Here is a 25068-nt window from a genome sequence, read left to right as displayed (position 1 = left end):
TAAAAAAATAAGCACTAAAAAGGCGATAACTAAAGATCTAAGTATTTGTTGGTTGCTTACCTAAGGCAATGTAAACTTTCTTTTTTTTATGCTTTAATGTTTTTTAAGAAAACTGTTATTTTTATAACAATATAATTTTATCATTAAATACTATTTGATTCTTATATTCGCCATTCTTTAAATTTACTTCTTTAAATTTATTAAATATTTTTATTGGGCTGTAATAAATTCAAGAAAATTTACAACAACAAAAAGAGTGAAAATTGAATAGAATGAGCGAAAATAAACACGCAATGACAAACGTTACATAAAAAACAGACATTTTAAGTTGTAAAATAGCTACGCTACTAAAAGCTACAAAGAGTAAATAATGCGATTCTGACACTAATAAATATTGATAATGATAATTTTATTAAGTAAAAATGACCATATTAGAGTAGAGTAGGGTACAATTACTGGCGGATAATGTCCAATAAACATGATCATTTAAACCAGGAAATTCTCACCAATAGAGCTATCAAATAGACTTATCATTTACAGATTTTTTACCCCATTAGATAAAGGCACAAGATTTATAGCCAACATAGATTATTTCTCAGTTAAAAATAGTTAATATACCTTACGCCTCGACTCGTATCGATGGAAATGTTCCATCGATACGAAGTAATTTCTTTGAGTTGAAAGTTTATTTAAATTAAATGTAACACAAATATTACACCATTTAAATCGATAACTCAATTGTCTTATTTATGATGTCATCGTCAGCTGAAGTGAGAAATACAGAGTAGAATTTGAAGAAGTTTGTTCTTTAAAGTATATCTTAGATTTTACTTTTAAGGAACTTGCTAAAAGCTGAACCGATATGTTTCTTCTTTACAATATAGCTTCTTATAGGTCATGGGAATGTTTATAACTATTTTAAGTAGTGTATGTATACCTCAACCCACTAAAAAAATAAGGGGTGGATAAAACTTTTTCTTTTTAAAACTGAAAAAAAGCGGGGGGGGTCTAATAAAACTCGAGTGCCCCTAGAGTTTAAGAAACTAAAAGCTTAACATTCTAGGTACCATTTTGACGTATAGCAACAAATTTTTAAAGTTTTGCTTGTAAAAAAAAGGTATTAAAACTTATTGGATAATAATACCTATAACATCCGATACTAATTAAACAATTTCCCCCCCTTGATTTTATTGACAGACGGAAAAACAAACAGACAGACAAATATATCAACAAACAGAACAAAGAGACAAATTTTAAAAGTATCTTTTTTTTAGTTTCTAAGCAATTGGACTGTTTATACTTGTTTAACAAAAGAGAGTCAGAGTTGGGGATTTTAAGATATATAAAATACAAATAGCATGTTTGCTGAAAAGTATCTTAAATAAACATTTTAAAATAAGCAGATGATTATTAAAATAATTGTTTACTTTTATGTAGGGATACTGGAATACGTCAATGAAAGATAAAAAAGGATGATTTTTTTATTATGGCTTTGTAACCGATTAATATACGTTGGATTAGAACCAGTACTTAGCCAAACTGAAAAATCATGTATTGCATCGAATTAGATCATTTTTCGTAGATATCTAAATAAAAATTATAAGATTAAAACCACTTTTGTTAGCCTAACAAAACTGGTTTAAACTTTATAGTATTTCATTTTAATATCCACGTTTAATAACTATTTTTAACTTAAAAATATATGGAATAATATTAGGATACATTTTTTATAGTATTCATATCCAGGGAGTAAGGGAGGGGACAATGGGCAGTTAATTCAATTTTATAGTTGTGACCCTTTAAGGTTGAAAACCCAGATATTTCCAGATAAAACAAGTATTTGCAATATAGCAACCTTTAATGGAAATTTTGACTTTTTGAATTGTTTTTAATTCGAAATGCACCATCCTTAAACTGATGCTTTACTACAAGCCTTTGATTCTTGAGATCAAAACCCTTGTTTACCATTCATTTCCATAATTGTTATTATTTAAACTTCGGAAAATTAAGGAAACTGACCATTTTACTTTTACAACTTCTTTTACCCAAATTTTTTTATTGTATTTATTAAAAAGCTTAGACATGAAAAAGCCTTTAAATAATTATATTATAAAACTTACTAAAACAATTACCTTCCTACAGAACTTTTAACTCAAGTTATTTCATTTAACGAAATAAAAATGAGATACCTTGCGTCAAAATTTCATACTACATAAATAAAATAGTTAAGAACATAAGTACATCTTAATTTTAAAAATCCTAAGGTTTAAGTAACATATCTTAGGATAACTGGTAGCTGCGCTCCTAGCATCCAGGACAGAAAAATAAAACAACACCATCTTGGGATTTTAATGATAAACAAACCTTGAACAACTCAGGACTTCGTGAATTTTCCCTAAAATTTTTAAATTAATCGGATCATTAATTACAGAAATATTAAGCTAAAGACAAAAATCTTTTGCCTTTACATTAAATCAATAAGAAACATCTAACATGTCTAAAGTAACGAAAAGAGCTAACCGTTACGGACGTACAAATGTGCGGGACCTAATTATAGGAAGGCTTTGCTCATAATAACTAATAATCTTAATATAATTTCTTTCTACAACGCACTAATCGGAATGAATTAACATTAAACAAGAATTAGATATAAAAAATGAAATGATTCAATTTACAAAATAATTTTCAAAATCAAAATATTCTGTCTGCTTGTTATTGTTTATCTTTTTGTTGACGCGCTAGTTTGCCGCGAGATTATGCATGATTTTGCGTGACGTCATTCATAATTGGTCCCCAAGATTGGTTAGAAACTGCTAAATTCTTGCATATTCCCTTTAAGCCAGTCCCCAAAGTCTAAGACTCCTAAAAATTGAATATTCGATCCATTGTCCCCTCCCTTACTCCCTGATTCATATCTCAAATCTATCGTCAAGAAATTACGCTTTCCCGTTAAAGTAGTCCATGTTCCCTGTCACTTTATCCGGGCCTACTTTTACCAAACAAACAAAAAAACAAAAGTCAATATATTAGAGTGCTAATCAATTCCGCAAAAGAACCCGTTTTTACTATAACAATAAAGATTTTTAATAAACGTATTTTCAAAAGCCGAAAAAACTACCTAAATAGCAAACAAATTTCGGGGCTTGGCAGACGCGACTAAAACTAAAAAGGATTTTTTAAATATTTTTTAACAGGAATTGCTATACTTGGATCAGGTTTAGACTTCCAGGCATTTTTTAATTATAAGGGGTTGATTATAGGCGGCAGCCGAGCCCTTACAAATATCATGAGATTTGAAGATTAATCTGCAGAAATGAAGTATTCGCAGTGTTGTTTGAATTTCATTTTACGGGGAAATGCTAATGAATGGGAGGAGTTGAGAAAGATTAACTTTATGACTCTTTATGAAAGGGGAGTGTCAAACAGCATGAAAAAGGGAAAGTGAGGAGGGAAAGATAAGGTAGGGGTCGGTCGGGCTAAGTCGGTCAGATTAAATTTATAACCTATTTCCTTCTTAAAAATAAAACAAATATAGATCTCAAATTGATAGCTAATTAACTGTGCTTTTAAATCTATTTTAATCTTTTCGTTCTTGTTATAAATCAAATTTTTAATGAGAAAAGACAAACATACTCTACATTGAAATATGGGAATTGATGTAGGAAATACGTGGATATATTGACAGGGCAAAAAAATTGCCGTAAATTCAGGTTGCTAACAGGCTTATTAGTCAGTTTTTTAATCCAGTAGGAAGGGATGGGTTAGGGTAAAGTGGGTGGAATAGAAAGTATTGTTATTTAAGCCAGCTGCGAGCTTCACTTTATAAGAGTATTTGAAATTCTGGTGCACCATCCAAGTAATATTATATCGATTAATATGGGTTAAATTAAAGATAACAGAGGGATATGTCAATCTCAGAAAAAAACATAATTATTATACTAAAAATTGAGGATATTGTGAGAAAATTAATTTAACTTCCATGTGCCTATCCCTAAGATTGTTAATGATAGTGAAGGTGAGAATTAGCAAAAGGATGCTTAAATATGAGAAAAATAAGGAGTTTCCACAAAACTGAAAAATAATTTGGTTAGCTAAAAAACGATTCTTTGTAGTCGAGTTTCCAATCAATCGGGTTCCCACTTTGCATTATAAAGTAGGTATTAACTGCTGCTTTGTCACGTGCGTGACTTCCACAGTAGGAGGAACACAACTCTTTACACTTTACTTAGGACTTCCAAACAAAGGTCGAGCAATCAAAGAGTTTGTTATTGGTACTTTAAATACTACCCAAGGTGTTTAGCATGCTAATAATATGTCAACTAATATAAAATAAATGTTAGCTTAAACTTAATAACACCTAATGGGTAGGCAGTCCGCTAAATAAATGAAAAATGAGTTCTTTGAGGAGTTCTTGCAAATCTACCAAAAATTGTAGGCGTGTGATTGTAATTTAAAATGCTGGAGCTACTTTATAGAGTGTATGTTTGTTAGTCTTGGGTATATATCAATTTAAACTACTCTATGACTGTTAAGAAAAGTAACATGATTTGCCGACCAATTCTTAAAATAAAATATTCTAACCACATTAAACTTAACTGGTTTTTTTTCATAAAGTTCTACTAAAAAACATCGATAAAGAAAAAATAGAGGAAAATTTTTAAAATTTAGCTCATCCGAATGGTACATCATACTAAGCAATGTTAATAACTAAAAGGCAGTTTAGGATAGGCAAATTGAAAGAAATACACACTGTAAAGGAGAACTATATCGGTTGAAAGGTTAGCGAAATTCCTCGGTACACATACACAGACAGACAGAGATCCTGTTACTTTTATATAAGAACGTTGATTTATGGAAATCATAAATTTATCTATTACTTAGCGCCTGGCTAGAAGGAAATATACTACTTGTAATTAACAGCATTAAAAGATTAGATACTAAGATATATAGAACGAAAGAGAAATAGATAGATATAGAAAGAAAGAAAGAAAGAAAGAGAGAGAGAGAGAGAGAGAGAAAAAAAATATATATATATTTAAGGCGCAAGAGATGGAGACCCTTTTCGTCTGCTAGCAAATTGCTTTCTGTTCCATTGTAGGGACTCTGCTGTGTTTATGTTTCCGACGCTAATAGCTGATTTCAAAGACCCAAACAGAGTCGGCACAGGGTTTTCTCCCCGATAGGTAGTTGCATATAGTTCGTGCCCTCTTATTATTTTACTTTAATATGTATAAATAAAAAAGAACATATCAGAGAATTTACGTTCTATAGCTTTTACAATTATGTTATTTTTGTGAGAAATTAAGCTATGAAGCTGTTTAAAAACTTAAACTGTAGTTTATATAAAAAGTGAAATCATTATCTATATATTTATTTTTCTATAAAAAATTGTTTACTTTAATGAATATTTACTCATTATAATGACTTAATTAGCAAAAAGGTGTATTAACACGTTATTTTTTTAACAAATATTTATAAAATTTTGTACTATCTTGTGTTAGAAAAAAAAACCAATATATTTTGTCTCAATGGTGATTTTTTATAGCTTAATAAATATGTAGATATAGATAGATAAAATATGAAAATGGTGTTTCTTTTTTAAAATTTCTATATACTTTTTCAGTAAATATATTAATAGTTATATAATTACATTTTTTGCATTTTTATTTTGAAAAAATATTATCTTTCACTTTCTAAAAGAAATCTTCCAATCTTTTTAAGTTTAAAGAACACTTTTTTTTCGTATTCCATATTTCTGTCTATATAAAAAAAAAATACTTTTTGTTTTATTTTTTCCTTATCTTTATAATATTTGTGGTATTCTTCATTTATAAAAATAATCGTACATATTTACAAATATAGTAAATATTTGTCAGTTTTTTGGATAAAAAATTCTGCCCTGTTAAAAATTGTAATTTTTGATCTGAAAGTTATTTTTTCTGCAACAAATTATACATATTTACTAAAAATTTTCGTTGTGTCCATTAAGATTTCTAACTGGTTAAAGTGCCTTCTTTAAAAACTATAGGACCAAGGCAGGTTTTAGGCTAACCAAAAGGTCTCTAGCGCAAATTTCTAGCAAAAATTCTTAAATTGATAAAAAAAATAGAGCATTGTCACAAAAAACAGTGAATTTAACAGTTTCATTAAATTGCATAGGTGTAAAATGTAAGTTTTTATGGCAGCAAATTGACATAAACGCAAACATTGTCAAAAACACAGTGACTGTACTTCAGCTAGTTGTATAAATGGCCGCACCCTACTTGTTCTTAACCATTTTCTATTTAATGCTTAATTCCTCTTCTTTAATAAAAACATTGTTTGTATAAGGACAGAACAGACTATTAATTAAACCTTTTTTTATGCTGGGAAAGAGTAACAATTCTAAATATAATTAACGCTATCTGTACGTCTTTGCAAAAGAAAATAGACCAATACAACAGAACTTTTGTAAGTTTATCATTACTGTTTCTTTAACTTTAGCAATGGATGTTAAATATATTTATTATGATATTATAACAGGGTGAAATTGTCAATTCAGGTTGCTATAACCCCTGTCATTTATTGGTCAGTTGGTTTATCCAGTAAGAGGGGAGGGGATCGGGTAAAAGGGATTAAGGGACGGGATCGTTATTTTAGCCCGCTACAAGTTTCACTTGATTAAATTCTAAAACAATTGTTCTTGTTTCTACGCGTATAAGAAATAGATTAATTGACCAAAAAGACAGGAGAGAAAACAATTATAACCGGACAAATTTTTTTGTCCTTAACAACATTTGCTTGAATGGAAACTTTTTATAATGACTAAAAAATTTTTTTTTTCATGTTTCAAGTCCATCCTTAAGATTACCATGAGCATTGACTTTGTATATTATAAACTGTTAATGGATGTTGTTATCCTTGTTTCCAAAACTACATATCCCATTCCGTAAATTTGTAGGGACTTAAATCAGAGAGAGAGGGGTCAATGGGCTGTTCATTACACAAGTCCCTAAAGTTTTATGATAACGTTTTCTTATTCATTGCTTAACAACTTTGGGGACCTTCGTGAATTTTGATTAGTTGATTGTTTAAGTTGAGTGTTTTAACGTTTCAACCACTAATTTTAATCTATAATATTGGTAATTGTATGTATCATCATTGGGGATGTACATCAATTTATCGGCTATTGTCTTATCCCTTTAGAATCCCTGGGCTTAAATACTTGAATAATATCAAGATTAAGATAACATACAATTTATCTTTTTTTTAGAAACGCAGCTCTTCTAAAATTCAGTGTTGCTATAATGGTGTGTATTTGTCAATTTTCTGTCTTTTCCATTCCTGATACTTTTTTTAATGAGGGCCGAAAAGGCTTTCAATTGATATAATCGATTTGATTGACTGAGACAGAATACTTTTTTACGCAACTTTAACTAATATTCGCTGTTATTAGAATTAATTGCTTTTGTAGGGTTTAAACAATTTTTCCATTGTTGTAAGCTTTCCTAATTTGAATTATTTTTCTTAATCGTATTTTAAAAATTTTCTTAAAATAATCTTTTTCTTTTTTTCTCATAATTGAAAATATTTTGGGATGACACTTAGCTTCCTCTTACCGGAAGTAATATATTTTTTCATACTTGTTGAACAAAAAGCTAGCTTTGGATATATCGTTGCTGCTCTACAAGCCTTTCTTTATATGTTCGTCCTGTTTCTGTGCTAAAGCGCATTTATATGATTGTGCATGAGCAAAAGTATCTCGCTTTAATCTCTTTACTTACTCAAAAACTTTGTTTTTAACAATCACAGCAAAAAATGTAGAGTAGAATATAGAATAAAACAAAACATATGTCCTTCATATTGATCAGAAAAAAGTTAAAGGAATAAAATATCATAATAAAAGCTAGCTTAAAATTAAGAATGACTGTAAATGTAAGAAAAAATTTGTTATAAGGGGGCAACTATTAAGATAAACCCCCCCCCCCCCTAATTACAAGAAAGCAAGCTAAATGTACAGTGTTTAGACATTACAATAATACTAATAATAGCAAAGGTTTATTATTAGTGTACAGGGAGGGTGGAGACATTAAGCTGTTTATTACAATAGTCCCTAAAGTTTTACAATTACGTTTTCTTATTTGTTGGCTTAACAACTTTCGGAACTCTAAACTAATTTTGATTTGTTGGTTCATTAAGTGCCCAAACGTTTATCCACGGAAGGGGTAATTTTGTTAATGATCAATGGGGATGTACATCAATTTATCGGCCATTGTCTTATCCCTTTGGTGTTATACATTTAGAAACTTTAGACATAATTTTATTTTCACCGCTTCTCTCAAATTAAGGTCTGTCCGTACGTTCATAGTAAGTACTCGCCCAACATTCTTACAATGCATGAACACCCGCCTAAAATAATTTTCAATATTATTTCCTGTTTTTAAACAAATATTCTGTTTTGACATTTCTTGACAAGAAAAAAATAAAAAAAAATTCTAAATCCCAAGAGGAAGGGTGATCCAAGAGAATTAAGTATCTCCCATTGATATATTCCTAATTTTCAAGATGGAGAGAGGGGGAGAAGGATTGGGGTGTTTAGTAAGAGATATAAGTTTTCCGGAATTTTAATGTAGGGAGTAGATTTGAAATCTGCATCAAATTTTAAGGATTTTTTATAAAATTCGTTTTTTGTAAAATTCTTTATCTAAAAGCGAAAATACATTTTAAGTTAATTAATTTTGACCAATAGGATAGGTGGATACAATTCCGGAAAACTTATATCTCTTAGTGTTTAGGTGGTTAATTATTCCCAAATTAGGAATCTGCCTAATTAGAATTTCAATTATCACTAAAGATAATATTTACCTAATTTATGTTGACTAAGATCTAATTTACCCATTTATGCAGTTAAATCAAACACAAAGTGCAGTTAAATCATAAAGTAATAGGGATTTTGTTTTAAGCATAGGATCTCGGAAATATTGAGTCCGATTAAGTTATGCTTTTCTGAAAAGCCTAGAATATATCCTAGGTAGCTATAGACTATTTTCTTCTTATAGAGCCCCCAGAGCTTAGAGCGCAACAGCTAGTATAGAAATGCAGTAAGACTAACTTTTACTATTAATTATAGTCCAAATTGTACAGAGAAATGACTAAAGGCTTTTTTGTAAATAAATTACAAAGTATGACATATTCTGTAAAAAGCTCGATAAATCTAAAGCACTTTATGTTGTAAATCTGCCAATAAACAAGGAAGATTTATTTCAGCGCCAAATAATATAATAGAATAAATAATATAATACAAGAGTAAATTATGTTTCTGATTATCCAAACTTTTGTAAATTATTAGCTAACACAGTCCACGCTCCATAATGTCTACAAAGCTGAATTTTAATAATTAGCGAAGCTACTCTATATTCTTAGTTTTGCTTTATGAACTAGCTTGATTAACAGACAAAAAATAATTGTCGCTTTAGGTAAACTTTTTTATGTTTCATTTCAATAAGTTTATTTAAAGTTTAGTTTTGATCTGTGGCCAATGGCCAGTGGGGGGGGGGGGGGGGAGGGGAGAACCCCAATGCAGTTCTAATTTTCAGGGTGTATCGACACCCCTCTGGAGTCTACACCACCTTTGACTTTATAGAGTACAATTTTACGACCTTTTTAACACTTTTTTGTTAGGTTTTTCTGTTTTACCCTTGATTTATACAAATTTATTACTACGCTAATAAGAAAATTATGTTCTTGTTTATAATCTTACTGTACATTAACAATTAAATAATAAGAATAAAGTAAATATTTGTTTTGTTAATTCATACACATTTATTAACGTTTGTCATAAAAAGCAGGAAGGACGGAGGAGACATTGGACTGTAAATTATTCTGTTACTCAAAATTTTATAACACATTTTCTCATATTGTCTTAAAAACTTTGAATCTTGATTGGTTGGTTTAAACTAGCAGTGTCCAAACTTTTTAAAAATTATTTTGATATTTAGAAGGGGTAACTTTCAGGTAGACTGTCTTGTCCCTTAAGATCCCTACATAGAGAGAGAGAGAGATACATAGAAAAATGAAAGATAATCTAGGACCAAGAAAATTATATATCCCCATATGAAACACCGGATCTAATGCAGTTCACAGTAAAATATTGCTGGTAACGAATATTGCCAAAAATCTATGAATTTTAAAGGCTGCTAGCTGCCAAACGGCTGAACGTGCAGATCATGCCCGCACACTGTTTTAAGTGGCATAAGAAGGCCTACAAATAACCTGGAATAGCCATAAATCAATAATGCATAATTATCTCGCAGTGCAGAGAAATGCGCGAAAAAGGCCTATTTTACGCGTTTTTTCTTCAGTGAAGCTTTCCCTGTGCATCATTGGATCTTGGCTATTCCAGATTATTTGTAGGCCTTCTTATACCGCTTAAAATGGTGTGCGGATATGATCTGTACGTTCAGCCGTTTGGCAGCTAGCAGCCTTTAAAATTAATAGATTTTTGGCAATATTCGTTACCAGCAATATTTTACCGTTAACTGCAGTAGATCCGAAATACCTATAGTTGCTTCTATAGAATTGTTGACGCACAGACGGACAAAAAGAGGTATAAAGTAGGAAGGTTCTGAATTATCCAAGTATCTTAAATAACAGTTATAACAATCACGTTTTAGATAGGAAGCTTTGCTGTAAGGTTTGCATCTAATACTTTATTTTATTAGCAGACATAACAATTACAATATTACATTTCAAAGGTTTATCTTTCTACTTTTTTTTAGCAGCGGATATATAATATACTTAGCTTTTTCTGTCAGTCAGTGATTCAATCATAATCTTAACATGGTTTATTTGTCCGTCTGTATGTGTGTTGCTGTCTGCTGCGAACGATCTCGCTAATTGGTGAACCGATATGTTCTTCTTTATAGTGAAGCTTTTCATAGGTTCAGATAAAGTTAATAACTGTTTTGGGAGGACAGAACCGTTACTTTCCATGAAAACTCACCGCTAATATCGACGTACTTATCTACTACATATTTGTCAAGACCGCTTAATTCAACAAGGAACATCCATAAAAGCAAAGCACTGAAACGGTAGGACAAACGGACATGAACACTTATGTAGTGTCAGAACTGAATAATCAGAATACAAATGTATAAGAGTCGTAGCAAAATTGTGAGTAAATTTGTTGAAAAACTGCTTTATTCAGTATAATGTTTATGGACATACTTACATATTTAGGACTTGATTATAGAGTTGCTTCGCTTATAACATTATACTTTGTTGTCCTAGGAATCAATATACCAAAAATCAGATCAATGCAAAATTTGAAATCGATAGGACATTTCTAACATGCCTAAATTAACGAAAAAAGCTATCTGTTACGGACGGACCGACCCTAATTATAGAAAAGCTTCGCTTTTAAAAATAATTTTATGTAAAATAATGATTGAAGAAGATTCAATACAATAGTAAATTTTGGAAATAGTCATCCTTGTTTTATTTGTTACATTTTTTTATTTCATTAATGTTCAAATATGATTTTAAAGGATTATTTTTTATATTGGATTGACATATCATTTGAAATTAGTCCTTTGAAAGAAAAAAGAAAAAGTATCTAAATGAAAATATTTATTTTGTTAAAAAACTATTTTATTTTATCAATTTAATTTTTTAGTATCGAAGCTACTTTACATCATGCGTCTGTATGTATGTCTGTACGATCTGGTCAAATATGTGAATTAATTATGAACTTATGTGCCTTTCTATCTGATTTTTGACATAAAATTTTTAACTTGATAGCTTGATAACTGTGGAGAAATTTGTCCTTGTTAAAATTGCTATCAGCATATTTTCAGAAACCCGATATTAAAAAATCTCTTGAGGATTCAATTTTTAATTTATTTACAGGGTGTATTTATTTTTTTTAAATTCTTGTAAAAAAAGATTATTTCATATGAATTTTAAAAACCTTTTATACACCGTTAATCCTTATTTATAAGTACCAGGATGTCTGTCTGTCTAGGGGTATTTGGGCCTGTAACTTAAAATCACGTTAACCACTAGACCGATTTGGTTTTCCTTTACAGTGAAGCTTCTTATATGTTCAAGGTTAGTTTATAAGTGTTTTAAGGGGAGGTAACGCCACCCTCAACAAAAGAACCTATATTTTAAAATACTGCCAATTTTTTTGGGTACTCCTGTTATGATCGTACTCAGATGATTAATAAATCACCTTTTTTGCTAATATAAACATTTTATCAATATTATTGGGCTCAGACTATTAAAATGTTTACTATACTTTTTAGTAGCAAATCTACTTTACAAGTACAACCTGTTCACCTGTCCGTCTGTAATGGTCAGGTAGAACTTCTATTCTATAATTATCATTGCATTTTCCTTCCTTTACTTTTTACCCTCTAGGGGACAGTGGGTCGAGTAAAAAAAAGCATAAAACCACCCTAAGGCATTAATAAATTTCCGAGTAATTAGGCTTCAGACAAAATTCATCCTTGTTGATTTATATTATAGGATGTGTTTAATATTTATTTAATCTAAAATACAGACTAACAAAGTCAATTTTAGAACAGTATCAATAAATAAAATAATTTTAAAAACTTTCATGACTTCAAAAACTGACATTCCATTCTAGATTATTATAACAAAGCATGAAAAAAATACCCTTCCCATAAAAGTAATTCACTTAAAAAACCAAAAGACAATAAAAAATACCTTTTTCTCAACATTTTTAAATTTGGGTCATTTTCATGTATAATTTTTTTATCACTTTATAGTTTTACTTGATGATATTTTATTTTTGTAAATTTTTATCGAATTCTTTTAAAATGAAGAAGAGTTTATTTTTTCTAAAAACTGTGTATACTGTATACCCACCCGATCTCCCAAACCCTTACTCGCGCGTACCTAAGTTCATAAACCCAATTTATAAATCTCAAGGGCTTTTCAGTGAAAGTAACTTCTGACTTTTTAATGTAGCAGTCTATTCAAATACATAAGCAGTTGTACAATAATAAATTTTGATATATAAAGCCGATCTTTAATTTGTCAGCTATTGTAAATAAATCACTAAAAATGACAATATAAAGTTTTTCTATCCTAAACAGTTTGAATCTTAAGAATTTACCTTAGAAACCTTTAGTGTGTGTGTGTGTATGTGTGTGTGTGTGTTTATGAGACATGTGTATAAAGCACTGAGAAAAAATGCGTCCATGCACTTATTTTTAGAAGAGCTACTCTTTAGCTAAAATTGTCTGCCTGTCAATCCATCTTCGACTTTTCAGTGTAAGATTTTGGTAAATGAAAAAGGGATAGGCCAGGGAGGGAGGGGGCATTTGGTTGTTGGTACCCAAAGTTTTAAATTACGTTTTCATATTCGTTTACTTAACAATTTTGGGGACTTTTATTGAATTTTGATTCATTAGGTTGAGTGTTTAAAGTTTTAACCACTTAATGTAATCTAAAGAAGGGATCATCATTGGTAATGTACAGCAACTTATCCCTTTAGATCCCTGGGGAAAGGCAGTTTGTTGCGTCGCTTTTGTATGTGGTCACCCTTGTTTCATGGGCATACGCAGGGGGTCTAACATAAATCAGCCTAAAGGCCATGGGGGTGATACCACGGAAAATTTTCTAAATTTTTAAACAAGCAAGAACGATTATGTCCGATTGAAGCATGACTTCTTTTAAATAACCAAAAGAGATATATTTTATCTGAAGAAAACTACTTAGCACCCAGTAAAATATTACTGGAATCGAACCCAGTAAAAGTGTCGGACTGATTATGACGTAAAAAAAATAATTAGCCAATGAGAGGCCACTATAAAGTTTACCGTTGGTCAATAATGGCCTCTCATTGGCTAATGTTTTTTTACGTCATAATCAGTCCGAAACTATTACTGGGTTCCTGGAATCTTTTTAAAAGGAAAGGTACCTCATCTAACAATTTCCTAATGGAATGGATGACCCATCTTTTTAAAAAAGATAAAAAAAAAGTACCTATATGTAGCTTATCTGTAAAACAAAACTTATCAGACAAACATAGAGTCCGACATTTAAGAAAAGACATATATACTTAAAAATAATACAATTTATCTTCATAATAATCTTGTTTTACATACATATCAGTACAGTGTTAGTGTTGTATCCACGTATAGGGATATTGGTATTAAAAAGAAAAAGGGTTGCAATTAGTCTAAAAGAAGAACTTAAGTATTCTGAAATCCTTTAACGTTTAAGAAAAAACCTAAAATTTTAGTAAAAATTCAGCAACTTTCTGAAAGAATATGATAGATTAGGTGAAATAAAAAAAGTATTAATATTCATTTTGTGCTTTGTTTCAATTTTCTTTTGCAAAAAGTTAGGATATTTACAGTAAAATTTTACAAATTGATTGAATTGTAATACATTGTTGTATTAAATTTTCCAGTATGGCTTTGAAACCGGTTAATTTTGTTAGCCCGGACCATCGGCAAAACTGGTTTTTATCTTATAATTTTTCATTTTGATATCTACGGAAAGCTGTCTGTCTATAATACGAAGCGATAAATAACTACCTATTCTTATTTATTTAAATTAAATTTTGGTTTTTTATATTTATAAAACTCTAAAATTTATTACATGTAAGTCTTAACCATGGTCTAAAAATACATAATTCATTCTTTTCTTAGCTGGTATATAATTACGTTCAAATATATAAATTTCAATAAAGGGAAACTCAAGAAATAAGATTTATTTATACATAAAAAAATTCATTGTCTTTTTTGATTATCTTATGCATTTGCAACTAAAGAATTATAAGTAGAAAATACAAGCGATGTTTTTATCATTTGTTAATGTTAATTAATCCTTTAACTTAAAGAAGTTACAAAGTTGTACTTTGAATGATAAAAAAAATATTAAAATATTGTCCCTTTAATAGGCTTTCTTTTTTCATATATTTGAGTTGGGAAAATCAAATATTTACCTTCTCTTAAAAAGCAAGTCAAAGATTGTCCTTTTCTTTATCTATATTACAAACTAGAACGATGTCTGTCTGTCTGATAAAACATTATCATTTAAAGAAAAGTAAATTATTAATTGTAACTTTATCATATATGTCATCTCTGAGAAACATACCTAATAACATGATATGATATTAGAACCGCAAGAGAATATTATTTTATCCTCTCAACTGTATTTAAAGCTCCAATAATTGACCTCAATTTTAACCTTTGATCATTTACCCATTATTTTTAGAAATAGGACTACCCCTTCATTACAGCAAAAAAATATTGCTATTTGTTTGCTTTTAAATCTAGGTTTTTCGCTGAAATTTAGATGTAGATTTGCCTGAAGAATAAGATCTCAAAAACTGCTGTAAGAAACATAATGAAATAAATTTAAGCTTCATTTTTACATATTTATTCAACAATGAAAATTTTTATCTAAAAATAATTTTGGTTAACTTTCAAAATTACCTACAAATTTAGAATACTATACAAATATATCTTTATATTTAAGTAGTTAGATGGGCGAGGGGTTTTGTGTGTGTTTTAAGATCTCTAAAAAGTCTAAATATAAAGATCTAAAAGCTTTGATTTTCTTAGAGGCCTTTGCATGAGAAAGTTCCTAAATTGAAACCCAAAACCAATTGGTTTTATTGAAGGTTCACATGTATATATGTACATACTCTTTTTGTTGAGCCCTAATTTAGAAATAGTTATTTCTCGCATCGTATTATAAACGGCTTTCCGCGGATATAGAAAGTACAATTATAAGATTAAAACTAGTTTTTTTAGCCCCGAGGTGCCAAAGGCACCGGCTAAAAAAACTGGTTTTAATCTTATGATTGTACATTTTTATATTCGTAGAAAGCTGGATATAATACGATGCTAGACATAGTTTTTTCGTATGGATGAGAACCGGTTCCTATCCACCGGATTCGAATAAATACGAGAAATAAATTTAAACCTTCTTTTTCCTGAAATTTAATTAGACAGGACTAATTGGATATGGGACAAAGATTTATACTCAATTTTGATCAATTTAAATTGTGAATAGTTTGATTAATTTTACAAGCCATTTTTCCGTTTCTGGCTTCTAAAGCATTGCAAAAGAAAATAATTATAGACACATGACTCCAGGGATCCTAAGGGATAAGACACTGAATGATTACACCTTCTGTAGATTAAAATTGTTGGTTGATAAGTTTGAACACTATTTGTTTTGAGCCAACCAATCAAAATTTAATAAAAGTACCAAAAGCATTTTAGCTACTGAATAAGATAACGTGGTCTTAAAATGTAGGTGCCAGTGTAATTTAGAGTCCAAAGTTCCCTTCTCCTCGCATATGCCCCTTTATTTAATTTGCCAAAGCCCATTTATGAAAGCTTTTATTCAAATAATAAACTTGGTGGTTTCGAAGTTTCAGAGACAAAGTAAAAATAGTTATTTCGATTAAAATCGCAGAACAACTGCCCCTGTCCCTAAACTGGACAGCTTGATTTCTTCTAAAATTGGATATTTTATTTTATTGGGTTTAATTTAAATTTCAGAATCTAATTTGAAAATAAATTGATGTAAAAAATCAATGACCCTATATTATCAAAAAAGAAATTGTTTAAAAATTAAAAATCTCCTTAATTTCTACCGCAATATATAAAACCCAACAAAATTCTAGTTTTATAGACAGAAATAGTATATTCTGTTAACATATTAAGATAGTAAAGGGAGTAATAGAAAGATAGATAGATGGAAAAAGTAAAATCCTGCAATTTTCAAGGAGGTAGTTTTTAACCTTTCCTTGAGATGTACTAAAAAATCCTTGTAACGAAAATATAAGATAAAGGGGGCAAAGATTAACCCCCCACACTCTCCTCCCTCCAACCCCCCCCCCCCTGATGATTTTAGTTTTTGCATGATTTTTCTTGCGAGCTTCTTTCAAACAAAAGGTTGTCAGCCTCCTCTCTCCCTTCCAAATAGCCTAAACCCTGCCTTTATACTAACTTGAAAGAGTGAAAGGGGCCCTCTTCCTGTGTCTGTGAAAAATAAACCAAAGTTTTTATAAAGTCTAAATTGTACTAAGAATTAAGTTGTATAAATAGAAATAGATTTGATTAGAACCACGAATTTTAGGCAAAGAGGTTTAACTACCCATGTATTTTTCTTTAATTATTCAGTGCCATAGACAGAATTCCTAATATATCATTACTTGAATCTTACACTAGATTTTCATGTTCTCTACTATAGTGAAACAAGAAGCGGGCTAATTTCTCCCTTACACCCTTCTTATTCCATTCAATTACCTCATAACTTAAATAACATGGGAAATAGCAACCTAAATTAATGACAACTTTTTCCCTGTCATAATATCCACATTCTACATCCATTTGTGCGGCTAAGGACATGAATAATAAAACTCAAGTGTTTTAGTTATTCTAGTAACCTTAACTAGTGTTGGAATCAGGGAGGGAGGGAACATTGGGCTGTTTATGACACTAGTCCCCAATGTTTTAAAATAATATTTTCTTATTCGTTGGATTAACAACTTCAGGAACTTTATTGAATTCGTATTGTTTGGTTCATTGAGTGTCCAAACGATGCAACCACTAACTGTAATATACAGAAGGTGTAATTTTGTGTATAATTATTCGGGATTTACATCAATAAATCGGCATTTGTCTTATCCCATTAGATCCCTGAATCTCAACTATTGGTGTACTAATCAGCAACTTGGACTTGACGTTGAGATATTTGGAGTCTTCTCTTTGGGAATGGATGTAGAATATACGTGGATATTATGACACGGGAAAAATTGTCGTCAATTTAGCTTGCTGTTTATTAGTCAATTCGTTCTCCAGCAGCAGGGGAGAGTGATGGGTAAAGGGGGTGGAAGGGGAGAATCTTTATTTTAGCCCGCTGCAAGTTTCACTTTATTAGAGAACATGAAAATCTGGTGTAAGATCCATGTAATCAAATATATCTATTGTTTTGGGCAAAACTGTCAACTGATTCTTCAGAATTAGTCCCATTACATTTCTTTAAAAAACATGAAAAAATGTACATTTTTGGCTACATTCCTAAATAGCAAAAGACCCAAAACTACCAACTCCAGCTTAACTTACATGTGTCTGCAGTAAAATAAAGAAACAACTTTTTATCTAAACACTAGATAAAAACTATTGTTTTATTTAATTTTCCCTAAAATATTAAGTTAAAAGTTCTGCCTATCCATTTCTTTATTTAGCAATTTGGATTAATTCTTTAGGCCAAGGGCGCTGCCACTATATTTTTAAAAAACATTTTGGATCATTGAAAGAAAACGAAGTAGCGGGTTTCGTCGTATTTTCACAGTAGTTTTTCTCCTATTTCTAGATCATGTCAATTAGTTGAAGATTTATACTTATAGAGAAGCTTTGCTTCTAATCATTATTTTTTTCATGGAACCTTCCTGGAAATATAAAGGGCTTGGGAACAATTTTGAACCATATTCTTCAAAGACATATTTGAAGCTGTATATGTATGAAGGGAAGGGTCTTCTAAAGATAAAGAAAATCATATATCTTCTTCTTACCCAAGGGGTATATTAGTCTGTAAGAAGAAAAATAATCAAAACTTTTTGAAAAATTAAGTTTTAAAGGTAATAAAAAGCATAATTTATCCGATATGGGTTTGAAACATACCCTGGATAAGAACCGGTTTTAATCCTCTTATTGCCAACAAAAATGTAATTATTTTTTTTTATTTTACTATACGCGGAAAGCTGTTTATAATACGATGCGATAAATAACTAAATGTATTTTGAATATATTTATAATACGTGATTATATTGACAGTGAAAATTTGTCGTCAATTAGATTGCCAATATGGACCTCATTTATTGGTCAGTTCGTTCATCTGGGATTTTAAGTAACAAATGATAAGCCTCCTCTAAAAGCCGTAGAGTTAAATCTTAATAGTCTAACAAACACACAGTCAAACAGAAACCGTTTTTTAATCTTAAAAAAAGTATTTTAAAAATTCCAAATAAGGCGCACAAAAAAAACACGTATGTAAAAATGACAGCAAATTAATGTGTTATGTTAATTCAGAGACGTTTGACAAATGCCCGAAAAATGGAAAAATATCAAAAACTTTAAAAATCTCCATCTTGATAAAAATAGATTTGAGTACTAAGATGTATGTTTGTTTGTCTGTCTAACAAGATCTCGTAAACAATATATAAAATATTGTAAGTGAGAATTTTAACAATTTTAAATAAATTAAAATATAAAAACGTGAATTCACAAACAATTAATGATTTTAATTAAATTTAAATTAAAAAGCCTCAAATTTGGTAAAACTAGGATAAGGGATATAAAAAATAAAAATTTACAAAAAAAAAATATTTTTAAATCTTATTTTATGTCTTTTGAACCCTTTTAAATCACTTTTGAAATAGCTAAAAAAATTGTTGTCTTATATAATACTTGTATTAAGAAAAAATGTCTCTTAACAAACCTTTTATATTCATATATATGTCTGTATGTTTGTCCGTCCGTCTGTGTCTGCCTGTAAGGGAAATTGCTTGGAAATAATTAATACAGTTGTAAAAATCGACGCACAAGTGAAAAATACTTTAATTTGAAGTTAATTAATTTTTATTAACCATGTTAATCAATTCCATAGTAACTTTTTTATTAGCAAAGCTACTCTTTAAACCCCTCGTATCAATTTTTAATCAACATTAGCCATTGTCATTTTTGAGATTTTTCATGAATTTCGATTTATGTGGTTTGTAGCCTATTTGAAACCATTACTCCTATCTCTCTTCCAAAATAGTTGTAAACCTTCAAAGGACCTATGAGAAGCTACATTGTAAAGGAGAACCTTTTCGGTTCAGCGGTTAGCGAGATCCTTAGGCACTAACAGACAAACATCCTGTTACTTTATAATAAGGATAAATTTCACTAACCTGCATTGATTTTAATTTGGGGGAGTGATTCTGCAGTTTTTCCCTGGTGAAAAATTACCACCAGAACAAAAAGTTGTAGATAATGTAGTTCTCCAAACACATATCCGATATTCAGCTTCATTTTTCAATATTTGCTAGAAATATCCTTCTCCACCACTCTCAACTCTCTCATCCTTCCTGCGGCTCAGAACTGTACACCTGTGGGGGCGGGGGGAGGCTTTTTCCTCAATCTGAAATATTTGAAAATTCATTGGAAAATTTTATTATCATAGATTTGCTATGAGGATAGAAATAAATCTTCTAATATAATTTATCCAGTTATACAAAAATTAAAAGGTTAGGGGTGTATTGGAGGGGGTGTCTTTCTTCCCCTTTTTTCATCCCCTTATGGTTTCACAACCCCTAGTTAATCGCTGTGCACGCCACTGTTACATCTGAAGACATAGATTACAGAGCTAAGACAATGGAATATTAACTTAATCATCCCCCAATTATTGCTGGTAGATAGATATCAATGGAAAGATAGGAAAATATAAATAAATCTGTTTGGGAGATGAATAGTTCTTTATCGCATCGTATAATAGTCAGTTGTTCGCGGATAGTAAAACTAAAAATTATAAAATTAACTCCAGTTTTGGTTGCCCAGGTTTCTGTTTCGAATTCATACTGTAAAAATATTTTGATTCAACCTACCACCATGCTCCAGTGTTCATTATTAGTTATTATCAATCCATTTAAAGTTTAAGAGGATTAAAACTTATACCAAATATTTTGGTAATAGGCAAATGTTTCCTTTTTTGTACTGTACTTTACTGTTTGATGTTAAACTGTAATACATATTCCAACTAAGATATAATGAAAATAAAATAATGAAAAAAATATTTTGTTATTCCAAAGAACTATTTTTCATTTTCATGTTTCATACTACCCTAGATGCTAAAATTTTTATGTTAAGAATTGCAGAATATTATTAGAAACTTTTGGGTAAGGTAAAACCAGTAGAGTTTAAATCGTCTTAAAGTCTAGTTTAACTCAAATTATCAAACAGACGTTAAGAAATCATAATACAAAGTATATTATTGTACCTTAGTAACCTTTCTCTCCAATAATATTTCTTTAATAAGAAACACTAGGTACAAATAACAACCAAAACTCCGATTGAACCAGCTTTCCCTTAAGGTAAAATTAATAATGCCTTTTCTAAACCAAAGCATTTCTCTGGCTCTTACACTTTAAATTTATGTCGTATGCCAAACAAAATAGCAGTGTCTACAGATTTGTAATATATTGTAATTTGTACTGTACAAAAAGAAAAACCATTTCCACACCACTGAAAATTACTCTCAAAGTATTCTTTCAAAGTAATTTCATAGATTTAAAATTTAATTTGAAAAAAGAAAAATTATTAAACCAACTCTTCTAGATTTTACTTGGATATGAATTAAATCACAGGAAGGCAGGGAAAATGGGCTGTTTATTACACTAGTTCCCATAGTTTTATAATAACGTTTTATTATTCGATGGCTCAATAACTTTGGGGACTTTTGACAAATTTTGATTGGTTGGTTTATTAAATTGAGTGTTTAAACGTTTCAGCCCCTAATAAAAATATAAATACAGGGTAATTTTGAGTATCATAATTGGGGATGTACATCAATTAATTGGCCATTGCCTTATCCCTTAGATCCCTGATTAAATCCTGTAAGTATGTTTAAATTTATTTTTAATATGCAGCTACTTTACACCAGGGACTTTAAGGGATAAGGCAATGAACTTTATATTATCAATCGCATCGCGAATTATAGACAGCTTTCCGCGGATATCAAAATGAAAAATAATAATATATTACAGCTGGCATTAATCTAATGATTTTCATTTCAATATTAGTAGAAAATTGTCTGTAATACGTTGCGATACATGATTTTTCAGTATGACTGAAAATCGGTTCTAATACTGCGTATATTAATCGGTTTCGAGGCCCTAATTAAAACAATATTACAACTCATGAAAATTATATAATTGGTGGGATAGTTAATACACTATTAGCTTGTACGAACCAATCAAGCTTTATAAAAAATAGGGTTTATAAATGTTATAGGTTCCCTACTTCCCTATTTAAAATTACTGTCTTTTCTACCTTGAAAAAAATTGCTTAAGATAAGGATACATTTTCTTAGAATAGCAAATCAGATTTATTTACTTGAATAATATTGTATTTGTTTGCTAATCCCTAATAATTTTGCTAATGTTTATACAATGTGAGAAGAATGAATTTATCTTCGAAAGACTATAAACCAGTCTACCACGTTTTCATGGTTCCAAAAGCAACCTTTTTAACCACTGGATCTAAGTGGGAAAAACCTTGAAGAAACATGCTAAAAAATCATCAAAAATGCTTTAGACTAAGATGATAAGGATGTATCTTTTTATCTGAAATGTTTAAACACTTTTAATGGCCCCTTATCTAAAATTATTCAAAATAGATTACTATAAAGGTGTAAATCTATTAGAAATTTATCTAATTATCCATTAAATAAACAAAACAAGAAATTCAACATCCATTAGTAGCGCAGTTAGATTAATTTATCTAAGAAAAATAATATTAAATTCTTTCAAACTATAAGTTTCTTCGACCTTAACCTAGAGGTGGGCGAATGAGGTCAGAAAATAGCTTAAAACCACCGAAAGAATTTTAAAAGTACAATCAATTCGGACTTTTAGTTTCTAAAATATTTAGTTTCATACCAAAAAAAACCCATAAAATTTGAAAAATCCCCTAAAAATTAGTGCAATGATTAAGAAGGAATACTGACGGACATTTGGACGACAACATTCCACTTTGTTATAGATAATCATTATCTGTTTGTTTATAAAATGTATTTAGATTAAAAGAATTTATGGGTCCATTATTGTTTTATCAATCAGGGTTACGGGGATATGTTAATAAAAGAAAGAAAGCTTGTGCAAGCTTATGACAACACATTTTCTCATCATTTGACTGGAAAACTTTGGGGACTCTTATCGAATCTTGATTGGTGGGTTTAAACTAACAATGTCCAAACTTATAAACCAATAATTTTAATATACAATGTTAATAAACATTGGGAAAGTTCATGAATTTATAATAGTTGTCCTATCCTTTGAAATTCCTGATTTGTTTTAACTAATACTAAAAACGTGGTATTCAGGGATAAGACAAAGTCCGATAAATTTATGTACATCCCCAATGAAGATGCACAATATTATCTCTGATTTAGGTTACAATTATTGTTAGAAACAATTGGCCACTAAACTTAACAACAATCAAAAGTCCCCAAAGTTGTTGATCCAGAGTATAAGCAAATGTTAGTAATTCATTTATGTATCTGACTACAATGGAATAATAAACATACAATTAATACTTTTATGGTTTTAGGCGCCTTACTTATTAACACACTAAGAGGGGTTTTAACGCCTTCTGAATCAAGTATTGACAATAAAGTAACTAGCTAACAAAGGCAGAAGTCTATTGTTACATTTAGAACTGGATGGTTTTGGAAATTGCTATCATATAATACTGTTTATCGTATTCATTCGAATCCGGTGAATAGGAACCGGTTCTCATCCATACGAAAAAACTATGTCTAGCATCGTATTATATCCAGCTTTCTACGAATATAAAATTGTACAATCATAAGATTAAAACCAGTTTTTTTAGCCGGTGCCTTCGGCACCTCGGGGCTAAAAAAAAACTATATCCGTGGAAAGCCGTTTATAATACGATGCGAGAAATAACTATTTTTTATTTAATACTTTGTCTATTAAAGTCATGACAATAAGTGTAGAAGATCTAGATACCTAATCAGTAAATTGGACCAATAAGAACACATTCTTTTATTATCCATTTAAAAAAAAACTTCTACTAAGTCATTAGACATACAGTCAGCTTTACCTCCAGTTACTTGATATTCAAGCTGTGGTTATTGAAAAATTACTTCGATGTTGTGCTTTGTTGAAAACAATATATCTTGTCTAAAAGGCTTAGATTTAATCGTTTTTAAATTAAATTTCTCCACTTTTACATTGGAATAGGTCTATATTGGAAAAGATAGAATAGCTCTACGAGTCTACACATAGTTTTGATACAAAAAAAAATCATTTTACAATCATAATTAATTTATTCAAACAACGAGAAGTCATATTTTTAGATCATTTTTTGCTTCTATTGGTGTTGTTTTCCTTGTAATCATATAAATTTAATTTTCTCACCATTTAAGATTTTTTTGATTGTTGCAAAATTCAAACTAAAGACCACATTCAATTAGCTTTTTTGATACACTATAACTAACGTTTTCCAATTTTTTTATTATGAAAAGTTAATCTTTTATATATTCAAAGGTTTAAAAAATAAAAGGTAAGTTTGTCTTTTTTTATCTGTCTTAAGCTTAAGATCTTAGTAACAACTGGACTGATTGAATTATGATTTTCAGGGAATATAACTACTGGTTATACCAAGGTGTCAGGCTGAATTTCTGAAAGTTAAGGACACCCCAACTCCAAAGAAAAATTTAACTTTATCCCCCTCCCCCCCGCCTCAGATGAAAAATTACAAATGCCAAATAACAATGAGAGGGATTACCCCTACACCCTCTTAGAGAGAAGCCCCTAGAGGCTAGAAGAAAAGCAATAGTATTTATCAAATGTGAGCTAAGAAACACGTGTGGGAACAATAATTTATCTTCCATTAACATGTCCTTGATGCATAGCCATATATTTTTCAACTATGGCTAGTTTTTAATGTCCTGCGACCTAAATTTCAACCGTATGATGCATCCAGGGTAACAGGTATAGGTAAAGAAAACATTTCAAAATATTTTTAAGATTTATTTAAGAAGCGAAGCTTTTCTATGATCGGTCTGTCCGTAAGGGACAGTGTTTAAAATTTGCATAGTGATTACTGTAGCACCTAGGTACTATTAAGAAAACTTTATGATAATTACCAGAAAGTTTATTTAAACTTAAACAAGGGGGGGGGAAGTTTTGACACATTTGCGTAAACGGTGATTATTGGCTTTATCTTTGGACTGAGAGGATAGGTTATTAGGGATAAAATCATTCTTATATGATGAATTTCCCCCAGATTTAAAAATTTTTGGATAGAC

General features: G+C 30.0%; 1 protein-coding gene across 1 annotated transcript in view; it reads right to left on the bottom strand.

The window, feature by feature from the left end:
• The window catches only part of LOC145329684 (netrin receptor UNC5B-like), a 153825-nt gene that overhangs the window by 90973 nt on the left and 37784 nt on the right, over positions 1–25068 (bottom strand). The window contains exon 3 of the mRNA XM_080174044.1: positions 19928–20157. Within this exon, the coding sequence (XP_080030170.1) occupies positions 19928–20048 (121 nt within the window). The 5' untranslated portion in view covers positions 20049–20157. The remainder of the gene's footprint in view (positions 1–19927; positions 20158–25068) is intronic.

This window comes from Acartia tonsa, chromosome 10 (assembly GCF_053477335.1).
Source record: "Acartia tonsa isolate MP-2025a chromosome 10, ASM5347733v1, whole genome shotgun sequence".
In the NCBI taxonomy this organism is placed as follows: domain Eukaryota; kingdom Metazoa; phylum Arthropoda; class Copepoda; order Calanoida; family Acartiidae; genus Acartia; species Acartia tonsa.
The sequence above is the reverse complement of the archived record's forward strand: the minus strand, read 5'-3'. Positions and strand labels throughout refer to the sequence as shown.